General features: G+C 41.4%; 1 protein-coding gene across 6 annotated transcripts in view; it reads right to left on the reverse strand.

Moving 5' to 3' along the window:
• Positions 1–3012: 3012 nt before the first annotated feature.
• Positions 3013–17430, reverse strand: part of Ncoa7 (nuclear receptor coactivator 7) — a 152153-nt gene continuing 137735 nt past the window's right edge. For 3 of the 6 annotated variants that reach the window (XM_032894859.1, XM_032894858.1, XM_032894860.1), the window contains exon 11: positions 12120–12727. In XM_032894859.1, coding sequence (XP_032750750.1) covers positions 12521–12727 — 207 coding nt within the window. In that variant the 3' untranslated portion in view covers positions 12120–12520. Of the gene's footprint in view, positions 5061–5368; positions 5443–5837; positions 5934–11196; positions 11350–12119; positions 12728–13953; positions 14331–17430 lie in introns of those variants that run through there. The other 3 variants (XM_032894862.1, XM_032894861.1, XM_032894863.1) reach the window with 2 other exon arrangements.

The following is a 17430-nucleotide window of genomic DNA, read 5'->3' on the forward strand; positions in this document are numbered from 1 at the left end:
GCCTTGCTTGAAATCTCCCTTTCCTCCACAGCCAAAGTAACTCATGAGGCTTGATAAACAGAATCTGATTGCTCTTGATATCTCCCAGGGTGCAGGGAGAGAGGTTCAGGAGCAAGATTGGCATTCTTAGTTTCAATCAATTCCTTCCTTCCTACCTACCTACCTACTACCTACCAAGTCACATAACTGCCAAACCATACGCCATTTTGAATCCTGAGCTACACTCTGAGCAAAACTATCACTTCTATTGACTTCTAGGTTTTTCTCCTGTGTTTATGAGCCTAAATTTATGACTCACAAATGCTCCAACTTCAGGTCATTTTCTAGGAAAATTTCCAGGTCCATGAGTCACAGCTTCTCAAGCACCTGGTTCCCGGTGCCCTTTGCCTGCATTCCTATGTGACACAACTCACTCGTGTCCCAAACTCCTGACACTGTGCCCACTCGGACTCTGAGACTTGTGAACTTTGCACCTTCGTGAGAGTTGTTTCCATTCCTTCCACTGCCAGTAAATTCTGACCTTAATTTTTCTATGAATCCTTTCAGTTACCCTCCAGATTTCTTCCTACATAGCATACCCTAAATGCCCATCACTTTCCCCCAACTGCTCCTGGGAAACAACCGACCTGTTCTCCCTCTGACTTGCTGTGCTCCTGAATGAAGTGCTGGTTCCTGTAATTATAACGTGGAGTTCAAAGTGTGATGAGAGAGTTAGGACCCTCAATGTGACACCCATTTTTGCCACTCTGTGTGATTCCAAGTTGAACAAGCCATCCCATTTTCAGGGGCTCTCATTTCTTCATTTAGAAAATGTGATAACATTGTATCCATTGCTTCCATTTATGTCAATTCAAAGACTGTGACGATGTTTTCAGTGTGCTGGGAACACCAGTGCTCAATAGGTGTCTTCCCTTATTCCAGGTGAAAGGCTCGATGCTTCTAAAACAGTCAATCAGGCCAGCAAACAAACACCCCAAATTCACAAACCAAACGGTTGCACACAAATGTGCACTATGCAAAGCAAAGCCCTAATCTCAAAAAGACACTCCTCTTAAATCCTCTCCATGGTTAGTGCCAGTTCAAGGAAGACTTAAGGAAATAACTCTGTAAAGTCCAAGACATCCTGATTCGTGTTAACTATTGTTCTCCTCATCAGGACCAAGTATGAGTCACAGACTGACTAATGTCTTTTATTCTCGTAAAAGGAACATTCAGGATGTCATGGGACTTTTCCAAGGCTTTTGTTTTGTTTTGTTTTGCTGTTTGTTTTTTTTTAATGTGCAGAAGACCCAAAGAGGTGTCATAGCAAAGTGAGCCTAAGAACAGCCAGCTAAGAAAGACTTCTAAAAGATGCTTGATTTAATTGTAATCAGAGAAATACAATTTATAACGAGCTAACATTTCATGCCCTTGAGAGTGAAGTCTATCAATGTCAGAGGAAGACTCTGATAGGTTTGTAAATAATGCAGTCACGCTACGAAACACTGTGTTCTCACGTTACGGAGCCACCCATTCATAACTTCCAAACTGCACAAAACAGACAGGAGAATGGACAAATCCTGGTAGAAAAGTATGTCCACACAGTGGAATGTTAATCCTACCTGTTGACATAAAAATGAAATATTTCTACAGTACCATGAATAAATCTAAGAAACACAATTGGAGGAAAAGAATATGCCTCTGGCAAGTACAATACATTTCTCAGTTGGAGGTCCTTTAATGAAGGCACGTATTATAAGAACTGCCTTGTCATTGTGGGCACACTAGGTCCATAGAATATATTTCTCCAAACTGTTACAGGCAGTATAATCTTCTGGAGCTCAGTTATAAATGTGTTATTAATATTCAAAGTATTGGTATGTGGTATCTAGTGGAATAGTGACATTTTTATTCTAAGACATTTCCCTTTCGTTTTTTTTGTGGTAGGGTTTTGCTGCATTGCATTGGCTGACTTTGATTTCCTGAGCTTGAGGCTGATTTATGTGTGGAATAGCTGGGATTACAGATGCTTAGATACTTTACTGCTCCAGGTTCTAGCTCACTTCCTAATGTTTACTGTGGTTGGTACTATTATTCTCATTTTATAGATGATGGAAATGAGGCAGAAAGAGTTTAAGTAACTTTTGCTAGTTTTGCCAGCTAACATTTTTACCACACACTTACATAGTACACTGCATTACTTTGCTTATGAGATCTGTTACAATAAAATATCCTTTGGAGAAAAAAAATTTTAAATTTTGTCTGATTTTTTTCCTAAGTAAAAGTAAGTTAGAACAGGATAATCTAGTTAATCAAATACTTTCCATTTTCTCCCATTCACAGTCCCAAAGTGCAAATCTAGAGTCTGATCTTCTTTTAAAAGACCTCTGAACCATTTCCAGCTTCAGTGGTATTGATCATTGCAGGCCCGCCTACCTTACCTTGATTCATTTTTTGGTAAGTCATGTTTCAGGAAACTTATCCAGTTCATTATGGTTCCTATATCTCAGATTTCATGGAATGCGAGTTTTCAAAACATTCTTTAACAAATCTCTGGATTTCCTTAGTAACTATCTTCGTTAGGGTTTCCAATATTGTGAAGATGGAATTTTCACCCCCCTAATATTTATTCTTCTTCTATTCTTTAAGTGCATGCGTGTGAGGCTGAGGCTGTAAGCGCATGTGTATATGTGCGTACATGTGAGTGCAGCTGTCCGTGTAGGAACACAATCTCCCTGGAACCGGAGCTTACAGGCACTTGTGAACTGCCCAGCATGGATGCTAAGAAATAGTGCAAGTTGTCAGCAAGCACAGGAAGCCCTTGTGCACAGAGACATTTCTATAGCTGCAAAAGTATTTTTAATGAAAGCAATACACTGTTTTAATCATAATGCCAGTACATGATCAATAAACTCTGAGCACTACAGTCTCAATGCAATTCTTACAGGACTGGGAAAATTGTGTGATTGTTCTGTTGTAGTGCCCTGGAACGGATCCTGTCACATCTCTGACGTCTAGGAAAGAAATGCACACTGAATGCATAAATTCCTTTATTGAAAATATTGGAGTAGCACTGCATTACATGTAGTTGGTATCCATAATGAAGGGCCACACATTCCTGTTCAGACAATACTGTTTTAAATAGAGAACACAGCATCTGGAAATGCTCTCACAAGTACAGCATCACGGACTAAACTAGGTAAGAGTAATCTACAGGGCAAAATGACCATCTCGTTCATCAACAGCGTACGGTTACAGATGGTCTAAACGGTGAACAAAATCACCACGTGACATTCCTGGGATCTCGCCAATCATGTGCGTGAGCAGACCAAAGTCAAATTGCATGTTTTTAAGCAAGAGTCCTCAATGGGAGAACTTGGGTAAAAGGTGTATGTGGTCTACAGATTTAAAATTTTACAGCATTCCCTTAAGCTAGTATGGAGTGGCAGTGAATGACACAACTGGCTTGAGGCAGGGCACAGGACAGTGTTTTCTTACAAAGAGTCTAAAGACTCGACAATATTCTGAACATAAACAGATGTGTAAACACGGTTTGCTCATTTCCCATTCAGAAAGATCACGGGGGCGTAATTGGCGACAGACAACTTTTCGGCTTTGGCTGTTATTTAAGTCTTTCCATCGCAGTCTTTGGCCTTCATACACGGGAGCCCATCAATGGCATTCATGACTTTACTTCTCACTATTTAAAATAAAAGGTGCCCTATGATGCGAAAGTGAGTTTATATTTTACAAAATAGATTTCCTTTTTTCTTTCAATTGTGATATGAATATAACTCTTTGAATTGTTTTTTTCCCTCCTTATTGGATTGGATCATTATTATCTGGATCTTACTGATTCCAGAAACCAAGAAAGTTGGTCCAACTTGACATGTTTTATCTGACGTTAAAGACACACAAATTAAACACTCCCTTTTAACAGAGGACTACCATTCATGTAAACACCTGGAGAAGAAACAATGTAAAATAAAAAAAAAAAAAAAGAGGTAAAATAAGAGACCAAGTTACTATTATTAATACACGATTCACACGATTTCAAAAGAAGCAAACATTCTCTTGGTAGAAGGACGACTTGTACATTCATGTTCGTGAAGATCTGTATTTCGATAAACACCAACTTACAACTGTGAGAGATGCCACGTTCTGCTTCCCACAAATGCTTAGGGTACTCAAGGAGTACCTTACAAACTAAATAAAAAGCCGCTCTATAAAGTCAGGTCAAAAAACATCGGTAATGAACTTTTGAAAATACACATACACTCTCTCTTAATAAATAAAGACTATATTACCCTAAATAATCAGGGCAAAAAAAAATGAATATAAAACTGTACAAATCAAAAGAGACTTGTTTCCCAAACATAGCACAAAACATATACATTTATTTCAGGATTTGACACATTAAAAGAAAAAAAAATCAACATATTTCAGACAATACACTAAAAACAATAAATAAAAGTTCTTAAAAAATTAGATATTCCCTTTAAGTGCTATATTCTTTCAATTTCTCTAAATCAGATTCAGCTTTCTATGGCAAACAATAAGTATACATTTGGTAAAATTATGCTGATAAATACATAAAGCAGGTATATACTTCCACAGTATCTTATTTTTTCACAGTTACCAAAAATAAAAATCGCATCCGACTCATACATCTATGAACACTCTGATTCCTCATGGTGTGAATTTGAAAGCAGTGGAGGTACAAAGTCTTTTTGTTTTAAACAATGTGGACTTCAGACTTCTGTCTTCAGTGTCTGTCCTCCACAGGCAACCTTCCAGGATCTGTCTGCGCGGTGATGATGCTCTGAGACGACCACAGAAAGAAAGCGCTGCTGTGGGCTGAGGCAGCCAGGGCCGGGCCTGCCTTCCAGTAAGCGGCTATGCTAGCCCAGTCTTTTCCATGTTATGTTTTAAGGCAGCCTGGATTTCACTCAAATGTCCATACCTCTAGGTCCTGAACTATGAAGTCTTCTTTTTTCGAAAGGATATCATTATTAAAAGTACTGCAAGAATTGCTGCGTCCATGATACAGATCAGCATCTAGCCACAGACCAAACCGTCCCCTGGAACAAAGTTAAAGGAAAAAGGTCACAGACATGGCTTACATGACGTGCTTTCTGCCTTTTCCTGCCAGGTTCTCTTTCTTCTGGGCCAAGACAGACAGAACTCTATAAACTGCTCACAAAGCAGGAACAGCTGTGTAGACAGGTCTCTCCTAAAGGACAGCAGCCGTAGTCTCTCAGGCACATTAATAAATCATTTATCTTTGGTTCTCAGTGGTGTGCGTTAGTACACTGTCCTAATTAATCTAAGCAGATAGACTACCTCGGCCTAAGCGGATCCCCAAGTAAGAAAATGACAAGAGCCTTACCCTCCACCACCGAGTTCTAAAGAACTTATGTCTCCATTGATAAAATATGAGTTTTCTCCGCTCCACTTAAAGACCTAAGGGCAGAAACACAAAAGAGAGCACCAACACTTCAATTCAGAGAATTAACAGAGAAGACACCTGAATAGTCACGTTGTGTACAAAGGAAACATCCCTTCGAGTAACCAAGGACTTAAGGAATGGCTACGAGATCACCAATGGCTATGAAATAGTAATAATTCCATAATGTGCTGGCTCTGACTTCCAATCTCTCCCTGCATCACAGACTGAGAAACTCCTAACGCTGGGTCTCTAAGCAGTCTGTATGCTACAGTCATGGAGAACTAGACTGAGAGCAAGGAATGCAGGAGGGATTACAGGAAACCCACTATCCCAGTGTCTGTGCCTCCCTTTCACCCCGACTGCTAACAACACCACCCTGCCCATTCAAGCATTTCACCCATCCAGGTACCTTGAAATTAGGACTGAAGGTGTAGAGAAACGTTTCGCCCGTGCCGTAATAGTGGTCACTGAACCTGAAGGGATGAGTTGCATATGCCCCAAATATCTATTAAAAGAAAACAGAAGACTTACTTTCAAAATTAAACTCCCATAGAGAGACCTTCTGAAGTATGTTTGACACACTATTGTTCTGAGATCTTATAACTCTTTCAGCAAAGGTTATTATTAAATTAGAACTCTTTAAGTGGAAAAAAAAACCCCATCAAACAAAGCAATTACAATACCCTCTGGCTCTAAGTGGAACCCATGTGGCCAGGCTTCCTGGTATGTGGAGAATCCATCAGAGAAGCTTCGAGGCATTGCATTAATTGTTAAAGAGGCCAAGAATCCAGCAGTTAAAAGGCTGCTGAAGTCGAATATGGAGGATGACAGAAAAAAAAAAAAATAGAAACAATTGAGTGACAGGACATTTCTAGAAGGATTTGGTTTTATATTTTCTTTTGTTGCTTGGGACAGAGTCTTATAATACAGGATAGGCTGGACTGGAACTCACTATGTAGCCTAGGTGGGCCACTAGTGTTCCACAAACTGTCCTTGCTTTCGCCCCTTGGTGCTAGGCACGAGCCATCATGTCTAGCTTTCTCATGTGTTTTATGAGTGAGACCAAGGCTGAACATCCTGCCCTCTCAAAGATAAACTTTCCTCCCTTTCTGCTTTTAATAACGAGAGATAAAAATACTTAAAGATGACTGATGAGAATACTTAGTTTGAAGTAGCTTTGAATTTAAAGGTAACTCTCGCCTTTAGATGTGATTTTTGAGGGATGGGAAGTGAGCTTTGAGACTGGGTCTCTCTACATAGCCTTGGCTGTCCTGAAACTTACTCTGTAGACCAGGTTGGCCTCAAACTCACAGAGATCCACCTGCTTTTGCCTCCTGAGTGCTGGGATTACCACTGCCCAGCTAAACGTGATGTATTTACTATATCCATGACTCTTCTGGGAGGTAGGAGAGTCAAGTTATAGATTCTGGTCATTACTGCCTCGGTTTCTGGGCCTTCTGTTCCTATCCTATCAGTGCATACAGGTGAGAGTTAGGAGATGGAGTCATATATATCTTGAAAATGTCACTCGGTGCCTCCTGCGTCCTCCACTGCAAAGCCTACTTGAAAAACACTGCTTTTGTAGAGGTTATTTGAAAATGTCTAACAATTAAAAAAATACTTTAACTGGTTCAAAATCACTGTGTGCTGTCTTTTTCACTACTTCTATTTAATACTGAACACTACACATTTCTAATTCTAAAGATTTTCATACTTCCTACCCCTCCCCCCCAATTTTCTCTACAACTGCTAAAAACGAAGAAAAAAATCTTATAATAAAACATAAGCAATTACTTTCTCTTCTCCTAATAACAGACCTGGGATACAATAGGGGGGCACCTATTTCTTTTTAAAAGCGTAATTTTAAAATAAGACATGAGAGTAAAGAATCCTTTAAGAGGTGGGACACGAGCTGTTTTCAGATAAACCAATGGGAAATGCTGTCTCTAGCCCTCTGCAAAGTTCTATATCATATTTTTTTTTCTTTTCTTTTTTTCGGAGCCGGGGACTGAACCCAGGGCCTTGTGCTTGCTAGGCAAGCGCTCTACCACTGAGCTAAATCCCCAACCCCTATCATATTTCTCCGTTATTTATTTATTTTTTTTTCAGTGATCATGGAAATCTATTTAAGAACTGTGGATTGAACAATGCCAGGGCTACTATCGAGTCTGTTTCCCAACAACTATATAAACAAAGATTTAGGCTCTTTTTTTCTATTAGTTTCTTTAGGGGGAAAGGAACACAAAACGATTTGCACATTAAGATTTCTGTATAATGAAAATGCAATACACTTAGCAATAACAGAGAGAAAGGAATCTGTACAACTAAAGAAAACTGGAAAGGATGGAATGAAGGGTAACATAAAACCCGTGAATGTCTAACTGCATTTTTTTTTTTTTTTTGTGGTGCTAACAACTGAACTCAGGGCCTCACACAGGCTAGGGAAGCATGTTTCCATGGTGAACTCAACTCTCCTCAACTGTTTATAGCCAAAATGTAATCACTGCTAGGAATATCCTTGGCCTTGAACCTCTGTACTCATCAAACGACACCCCCCCAGCTCTGTGGGAAGGGGGTCAGGGCTTCATGTCCTATCCCAGCTTCTCCCTCTGGAACAAGTTCCTAAGGCACTGAACTGGACTTTCAGCTATGCATCTGTCTGCTTTTCTTAGAAAAGCAACGTTGCTTTGTAGCAGAATGCTGATCTGGTCTTGGGTTGTTTCAAATAATGCATAGTCATCTACTGCTAGGACGAGAACAATGAAGCCTGTGGTATTCACAACCTGCGGCGTCTGGGATGTGAGTATGTGGGCTGGCTGGAGGAAAAGGACTTCTCCCACTAGGCCATACTTGTCTGAATTTTCATCTCTGAAACAATGAACTTCGGGGGGTATAAGAAGTGCTGGGTCTGTTAGAAGGGGCAGAAAACTGGCAGCTAAGAGAAGAGGGGACCCCATCTCCTGGGCCACACAAGTCCAGAGTAAAACTAAGGGTTTGAGCTGGGGTTTGTTGGAGAGGTGGGAATTGGGTTGTATCTCAAGTGCAAAGAATTTCATTGTTATTACTGAGATTTATTAGGTCTTCTTGAATAAATATTTCTTCGTTTGCTGCATGCCTTCAGGACAATTTCCAGACTGTAAAGGATTGTTGCTTTTATAATTCCCACAATTCTCTGCAGCTCCTCATTCTCCTTCAGCATGGCTAACATTAGTTTTTAATGTGTCTGTCATATTCCCATAAACAGTAAAGCCACCTTATTTCCTCAGGATGGAGGGGCTGGAATGTTCAGAGCTAATGTCCAAAGATTCACAGCAGCACATGCATCTGCAGGATGTATGCTGTGTTAAGACTCTACTCCAGTGGTTCTCAACCTGTAGGTCATGACCCCCATGGGGCTGCATATCAGATATTTATAGTATGATTCATAACAGAAGTTAAATTACGGTTTTGAAGTAGCAACAAAATAATTTTATGGTTGGTGTCTCTATAACATGAGGAACTCTATTAAAAGAGCTGCAGCACCAGGAAGCTAAGAAGCTCTGCTCTACTCCCTGACAACATGTAAGGCCTCAGGCCTCTGTTATGTCACTGCTGGCAGGAATAGCAAAACTGTGCCTCATTGATACCTTCTCAGTGTGGACAAGTTGGATACTACTGCTAAACGGACAGAAACTATATACATTTTTGAACTGTATCTAGTCACCATCTTATCCAAGACATAATAGCACCAATGATTCTAACATTTCCTAACTTTCTTTTTTTTTTTTTTTTTTTTTTGGTTCTTTTTTTTGACTGGGGATCGAACCCAGGGCCTTGCGCTTCCTAGGCAAGCGCTCTACCACTGAGCTAAATCCCCAACCCCATTTCCTAACTTTCTATGCCACTTTAAACACTGTGGTATTATTTTGATTTCTATCTTAATTGTTCCCACTGTTCACCTTGGACCATTATTTATTTATTTATTTATTTTTTTTTCGGACCTGAGGACCGAACCCAGGGCCTAGCAAGCGCTCTACCACAGAGCTAAATCCCCAACCCTGCCTTGGACCACTATTAAATAAGATGTTATCAATCCTGACATAATAAGAGTAAATATAGTAACAGATTTTACTTTCCATAATTCTTATTATGGCGACAAGGCCATAAAAACTGTAATCTCACCAGGGCCTTAATATTTTTTTGGACGGGTTTCTCTGTGTTGTCCTGGCAGTCTTAGAGCTCACTTTGTAGACAGGGCTGGTGTTGAGCCACAGAGTCACCTCTTCTGCCTTCCAAGTGCATGGATTAGATGTAGGCCACATGGTTATATATATATATATATATATATATATATATATATATATATATATATATGTATATATACACACACATATATATACACATATATACATATATGCATACATACACATACATATATACACATACATATATACATACATACACACATACATACATATGTACCTCATTCAGAGAGGTAATTGGCAGGATAGAGAGTTGTGCTTCACAGCTCCTCAGCTGAGCATAACGGATTGAGCAACCCCAACCAGAAAACTCCTTCAAGTCCCAAACTTTCTGAGTGCCAGCATGATGCCAGAAGCAGAAAGATCTGCACTGAGAACCTGTTTCATGAGCAAAATTACAAAACACACACACACACACACACACACACACACACACACACACACACACACACACCCCTTTGCACGTGCATGTGTCTGTGTATTGTGTGGAACAACTGTGATCTCATGCTTCAAGATATCTTCTTATACATATATAAATAGTCCATGACTCCCCAAAATCCAAATTTTAAAACACTTTTATTCCAAGAAGTTTGGATGACAAAGATCCAACCTGAGCTATTCTGAACATAACAGGCATTGATGGACGCACCATGACTAAACTAACTAGATTGATTAATGAGGTTGAATTGCAGCATGTACTGGCCTGATTGAACAGGAAATGAAAGGTCTGCGCATATTCCATGTGCAATGTAAGCCGATTTGAAGGAGGTGGTAACAGTGTAGAACAGATGAGGTACTATATAATAGCTTGAATGACCCACAGAAAGGGTGGCCAGCACACAGGTAAGAGTACCATCAGGAAAGGATTTCCTGTGGCTGCTGAACCACTAAACTGCAGACGCAGTAAACAGTCAGTGACTATCCCCCTCAGTAGGCATCATCAGTGGGCACCACTTAAGACCTTAGGATAAAACTCTGGTATGCCACTGGGATCGTCTTTGCAACCATACCCACGCTTGTCCCTAACTTCTACTGTTAAACCTCTTTAGGTTATTGTTTTCTACTTCATGGTCAGCTCGGGGGAGATTTCTCGGCATGCAATCACTCCACTTTCTTTATATCAGGATTTCAAAATACAGCAACAAACAAAAACAAGAAGAGGAGGACAAAAACCAAGAATGGCCAAATCCATTTAGCCTGAGCATGGGAGTCAATATAGCAATCTGTCTACTGTTGGGTATTCCTAAAAACTTACCACCTCAATATCTTTTCAGGTGGGGATACAGTTCAGTGGGCAGAGTTTGTCCTGCACGCATGTGGCCCTGGGCTTGATTCACAGCTCTAGTTAATCACTTATGGTCACACACACTAATGATTCTAGCCCTCAGAGGGTGGATGTAGAAAGATCAGGAGTTCGAAAAACACCTTAGGTTATATGGCTTGAGATACATTGAAATCTTATCTCTCAAAAGACAAAACAAAACAAAAAACAAGATATATGTTCTCTGAGAGACAAACGGGCCTCACCTGGTTATCCATGTCTTTGATGACCAAAAGAACAGGACTGTCTAGAGATGCTGACTTCCTGTAGAGAGTCTTTAAGCTTGTTCCATGCTCTAATGTGCTGTAGGCCAGTCTCCAGGGATAGCCTTGTACCCTGGCTGGAAGGCGTCGGGCCAGCTGCCAATCCAAGCAAGGAAATACAAAGATTAACCACCAATGAGTCACGAAGCAGTGCGTTAACTAACTGCCTGCCTGTGCTTCAAACTAAAGGACCGTGCACGCACATCCTGACTTGTTCTCCCCTGGCAAATGTTTCTTACCACTAGCTGAGAAAGAGAAGGGAAACCTGGAGAGTGTTTGCCTTGGCTAGGATGCTGCCCAGGAGATACCTTGCTCACCCAGAGCCTGATTATCAGCTTCCAGTGTCACTGATAAGATAGTCACACCAAAAAAAAAAAAAAAAAAAAAAAAAGTGTTCTTAGGTAAATCTGTGCTAATCCCGAATGTCACAGAAATTTGTTACACAAACCAACACAACTACAATGTCACTAGAGGACTCTGAGGTGCATCCCAGAGCAAGGTGTCCCTAGTAATGTAACATTGTTTATCTGAAGACTTGGCGCAAACCCAGCCAACCAAAGGGGCATTCACTAGAATATTCTTTCCTTTATAATTCAACCTGGCTCTCCGTCACTTTATATTTTTCCAGCTGCTCTAAGTGTTCCTAGGTTTGAAGCTGCTACTGACTACGGTGTCACACAGACCAAGGAAGCACCTGCGTTTTCCATGTGAGTTCACAGAGACTTTGTCCACCTTGTTCCCGCGTCTGTCAACTATATTTAGCTTAAGCTAGGTGCCATAAACACTAATAAAGAGTCTCTCCGAGAAGCGCTATCAAGATGGAACGCTGGAAGTCAGTGGCAGGGGCAGGCAGCATTAAGCGCACCTCTATAGATGTCTGGCCAAGCCCCTGGGCCTTCCTGGTTGGAGTCTTTAAGGTTTCAGGAATTCACATTCCTAATCTAACAGGTGGAAAAAAGTATAAAAGATTCTACATTCACCTCACTAAACACTAATACGTCACAAAATTCAAGTAGCAAACTTTTCAGAGAATGCAAGTACACACAGATTAATTATATACTTTTATAATGTTAACTTTTTTATAATATGTACTTTAAATAGTAAATATATTTAATATATTGGATCCTTTTTAGGTCACTTCCATGTTGAGCAATGGCCTTCTCTTCAGGTCTTGTCGGCTGCCAGGAAGGCCATGAAGAGGGCTGTGTAACGTTTCAGAAGTGGGGAAGCGATGCCGGCTGTGGTTAGGCTCTGTGCCTCTGCTTCCTCACCTAGCTGCTTCTCTCAGGCCACGGACACTCCGTGAGGCCCTGAAGCCATGTTCAGTCTGTGGAGAACCCACCTGCTCGATGTGCATGTTTTCCAGGAGTGCACTGTGGGACTGCAGGATGGGCAGCCCCTCCTCCTCCTCCTCTTCCTCCTCGTAGTAGCTCCCAGTGCTCTTCCTGCGTTTTGCCTCCTCAACTGTGATGATCTAAAGTGAGGACAGAAATAGCCGATGTGAAAGCCCAGATGAGATGCACTTTCCCCAAACAACCCTGGGGTACACCTCTGACTAAAAGGTGGAGTGTTGGGTCGCAGGGGAGAAACAGACAAGGACTTTGGGGGAAATGATGAATTTTCAAACCCAGAACAAATGCACAGTTTAACCCAGGACAGCTGAGCATTTGGTACGCATGATTTAACGTCACAAGCTTTCCAGTTTTGCTCTTCCCTCCTGCTCCAAACTGAGTAGCTCCACAAGGTTTATATCCCTGAAAACAATTAAGCTAGGCTCCTGGAGCTGGTGAGTCCAGATTTAAATCGTAAAGCGAATCATCAGAGATCCTACAGAATGTCTATAAATAGAGAGCTTGGGGCGATAAGGATAGGTTTCAATTAAGCTTCCTGGTTGTGTACACAGCAACCAAGACTAGAAGCAGTGATGAATGATAACGGCCACCAGAAGCAAACGGACGGGAGGCAGAGCGAGCTTTACCCTAAACCACAGCCAGGCCACGAGTCACTCTCTACAGTTCAAAATGATCAAAAATTTCCCATCAAGATCGGAAAACATTATATTTCACACATCAGTTATTTAAATACAGTTGGGCTTATGAACTACTAACATTCTCATCTTAAAAACAACATTTTGTCCCTCTTAACTTCTCAGCAAATCACTGCATGAAACAAGTGAGAGGTAAGTAGTTCTCTAAAATGCCCAGGGATATTTAGTAGCAGCGACAGCTACGTTACGGAGAGAAGGCATCTAACTTACGTCTAGTGAGAGTTGTCAGGTAATGCATGGTTTGACTTCCAAAACATACAATGACATGGACAGATTATTCATCTTCCGAGCTGAATTTTGGGAGGGAAATACACTTATGGATTTCCTATCTTCTGATGGAGAAGTTACAGAAACACTTTCACAGAACCACAAAGCTAACATTTTTAACGGACTAAGCAAAGTATTAAAGCAAAGCTTTGTTTCTATTTTTCAGAGTCTACAAAACATAAATAGTCCAAGCTGAGGCTGGGGGATACAACAAGTCAAGTATGGATTTAGGATTTCAGAAAGAGGGAGCAAAAGCCTTCGCAGGAAATACGAGAACGTGCTCAATACTTTCTAATTAGAAGGAATTCCAAACACATGCCCATGACAGACAGCCGGCTCCCCAGCCAGCATCCTGGCTCCCAGGCACGGGACGCATGCCCACCTACCTTCACGAAAGGCTCTTGGTCAGGCCTGGCACAATAGAAAATCTGAATGTCCAGGGGCAGTCTTCTGCCTCGCATGGTGCTGGGAGAGAACACTGTGGCCACAGAGAAGAACTGGTCTCTCTCCCGCTGCCTGCACACCAGCCACTGGCTGACAGGCTGACCTACACTGGTGTGTTTTTTTTTTTCTTTCTTTCGGTATCTAGCTTCCTGCACGATTGAGTTTCTGTTTCCCTCAGGAGGGGGTTCAACATTTCTACAGGAACACACCCAAATTAGGATTCAGAGCAGGCACACTTCCTGTCAGGCAGAGCGGGAGTTTGTAAAATGACACTTTCACCTTTGAAACCTAGCAGTACAATAAAACCCCATTGTCCCAGTGTTGTGGTTCCCACCCCCTCCCCCGCTTCTCCTGAACTCTTCCTCTTATGCCCTCTAGGTAGGTAACTGAGCTGTCTTCTCCATGTCTCTTCAGGGTTTTCTTTTACCTTCTTCTTTAAGGTTCAACCTCTATTTTAAACCGGGCGAGGGTGGGTTCCTGCATCTTTGAATCTTACAAACAGAAGGAGCCTTCGGCAGGGGTGGTGGGCAGGCTCACTACGGCAACAACAGTTTCCACGCTACTTTAAGACTTTGCTGGCATAAGTAACTTGAAAGAGTGGGAGCACTTCTGATTTACGGGAGGCACTGAACAACGCCATCTCACGTGTAGTCCGACAAAACAGGTGGCAAAGTATAGTTTATCGTTTCGCATTATGGGATGCATGCAGTGACTGATAAAAGTCCTCTACTGGGTTCTCTTTGATCCTCTGATCAGATGACAGAGGATTTTCTGTATTGGAAAGAAATACAGATCTGCAAGAGATCAATTTTCACCTCTTTCTGTTACTCTTCCACCCTCGTCTTCAGGCACGAGTCCCAGGGCTGCTGAAGGCTCAGGGTCCCGGGGTAGGTTTTAAGTTTTACTCTGACAGATGAGTGGACACAACACATCAGCCAGGACTGACCCTCCCAATGCAACCCGGGGCAAAAATCGCTTGGATTCTGTTCCTGGGAGAAGCACCATTTTCAGTGCCTGGCATTTCATGATAGAACACGTTAATTAAGTGCTTCCTGGATGCTGGAGAGTGCCAACATTTTTAAGCACTTCCTGTATTCTGGGGCATGCCAGGTGTGTTGCCAGGCACAGGGACACAGCCCACAGTTTCTTATGGATGAGTGATAGGAAATGAAATTATAGCCAAACAAACGCCATGACAGGCAATAAAGGAGCTGGATGTGCTCAGAGAAGGGTTGGGACAGCTGCTGTGCCCCGAGAGGGCTTATTCACAAGGGAATGGGTGGGTCCATCTGTGGGTGGGGGACGGGGAGATATGCCAGGTGCAGAGTTGCAGAAAGGGACAGAAATGGTTCCCGATGGCTGAAGAACAAAGATCCCTAGAGAAGAGATGAGAAAGGTGGGTAAGATCTGAAAGAGTAAAGAACTTTCTTCAGTGTCTTGAATGGGTCTTATCTCACAGAGGAGTAGTTCTAAAACCTAGCTGTTTTTCAGATTCATCTTGGAGCTTTGAAAAATATACATTCAAACATCCTTCCTATGACCTTACTAAACCAAAGTATCCTGACGTAAAGGTCTAGGATTGGACTTTTTAAAAATCCAGAGGGCTTGAGCTATGGCTCATTGTAAAAAAGGTACTTCTGTGAGAACATGAAGAGCTGAGTTCAGATGCCAGCATCTGTAAAAGGCCAGGCACAGCCCCTGGCAGGCTTGTAATCCCAGCACTGTGGAACATGGGAACAGGAGGATGGCTGGGACTTTCAAGATGCCAGCCTTGCTCAGTGTTCAGTAAGGGAAGCTGTTTCAAAGAAATATGGTAGAAAGTGATGGACCGTGACACCAAACACTTTCCTATGACCTTCTCATGCATGCCCAGGGGCATGTATACCACTAGCACATGCTTGTGAGCATAGATCATACAGCACCTCTCATGTACACACACTTACACACATATGAGACAATGCTATGTGAGTGGGAGGATTGGGTTACATGGTGCTCATAGCTTTAAGCCTGGGAGTGTATGAGTACACTTACGTATTTAAATGGTAAGTTAAATTGACAACATACACAAGACCTTTTAAAATGAAGGAAATCTCAAAAATCACTCAATAGTAATGGGAAACATTATTACTAAAAATAAAACCTATCATATATATATATATATATATATATATCAACTATGGACTATAGGACTACCTATAGATTTAAAAAAACAGAAAAAACAAAACAAACACAAAAGCCACCAACATCAAAAGACAAATTAAACGAGTAAATACCTGTCAAACACACAGAAAAAGGTTTCTCTCATCACAAAAAGTCAGTGGAGTAGAGAACTGCTAATGTCTCTTTAGGGCAGTGGATCTCAGCCTGTGGGCTGCAACTCCTTTGGGAGTTGTGTATCAGATATCCCACATATCAATTCTATAACAAGATCAGCAATACATTGTTAATAACATAACAATAGCAAGATTACAGTTATGAATTAGCAATGGGTGGGAGTCACCACACGGTGAGGATTGCAGCACTAGGAGGGCTGAGAGCCACTGCTCTAGGAAAATGGGTTGTAGAAAAATGAGAAGCAGCAAGAAACGCAGAGGGGGCTGACTCGTGTGTGAGCATGCTCATTTTGGGCTCAGCAATAATAAAGGAGATGAAAATTAAATTACAGGCTAACGCTACCCACTTTTTAATTTAGCAGGCATTTTTAGGAGAAGGAAAAAGGCGTAATATTGACAATCCTTTTCGCTGGCAGGTCCCAGTGGGAAGTTCCTCAGGCTGGTGGCGAGTTTAGTTGATGACACATAAAACTCAGGAGCCTTAGAAATCCACTGTCTTCATCCCTCATAATTCCTCATCCAGGAAATTCTTTAAATAATTAAGGTGGAAGACCTTATTCTTATAAAACAATATAATAACTCAAACAATAATATTCAAACAATATAATAACTCAAGCTGGAAACTGTTAAATAAATTATAACAGCTATAAAAATATTAGCAACTAGTTGGAGGATGCATGGTTTCTCTCTGTAATTACTGTACTTGGGAACCTGTAGCAGAAACCTGAGTTTGAGGCTAACTTAACTTATAGACCTATTAAAGCAAGCAAGCAAACAGACAAACAAAAGCAGGCATTAAAAACTAAGGTCTAGGGGCTGGGGATTTAGCTCAGTGGTAGAGTGCTTACCTAGGAAGCGCAAGGCCCTGGGTTGGTCCCCAGCTCCAAAAAAAGAACCAAAAAAAAAAAAAAACCCAGGCAGTCATATAAAAAAAAAAAACAAAAAAAACCCTAAGGTCTAAAACACTTAAAACAATTCCAAGGCTACAACAGGTGGGGAAAGCATACGCCAACTACTTAGAACAGAATCTCTGTGTGAACTAAAAGGGGGAGCCCATGTGCCCGGATATAACAGAAAATGAAGTCC

Source organism: Rattus rattus, chromosome 2 (assembly GCF_011064425.1).
Source record: "Rattus rattus isolate New Zealand chromosome 2, Rrattus_CSIRO_v1, whole genome shotgun sequence".
NCBI lineage: Eukaryota > Metazoa > Chordata > Mammalia > Rodentia > Muridae > Rattus > Rattus rattus.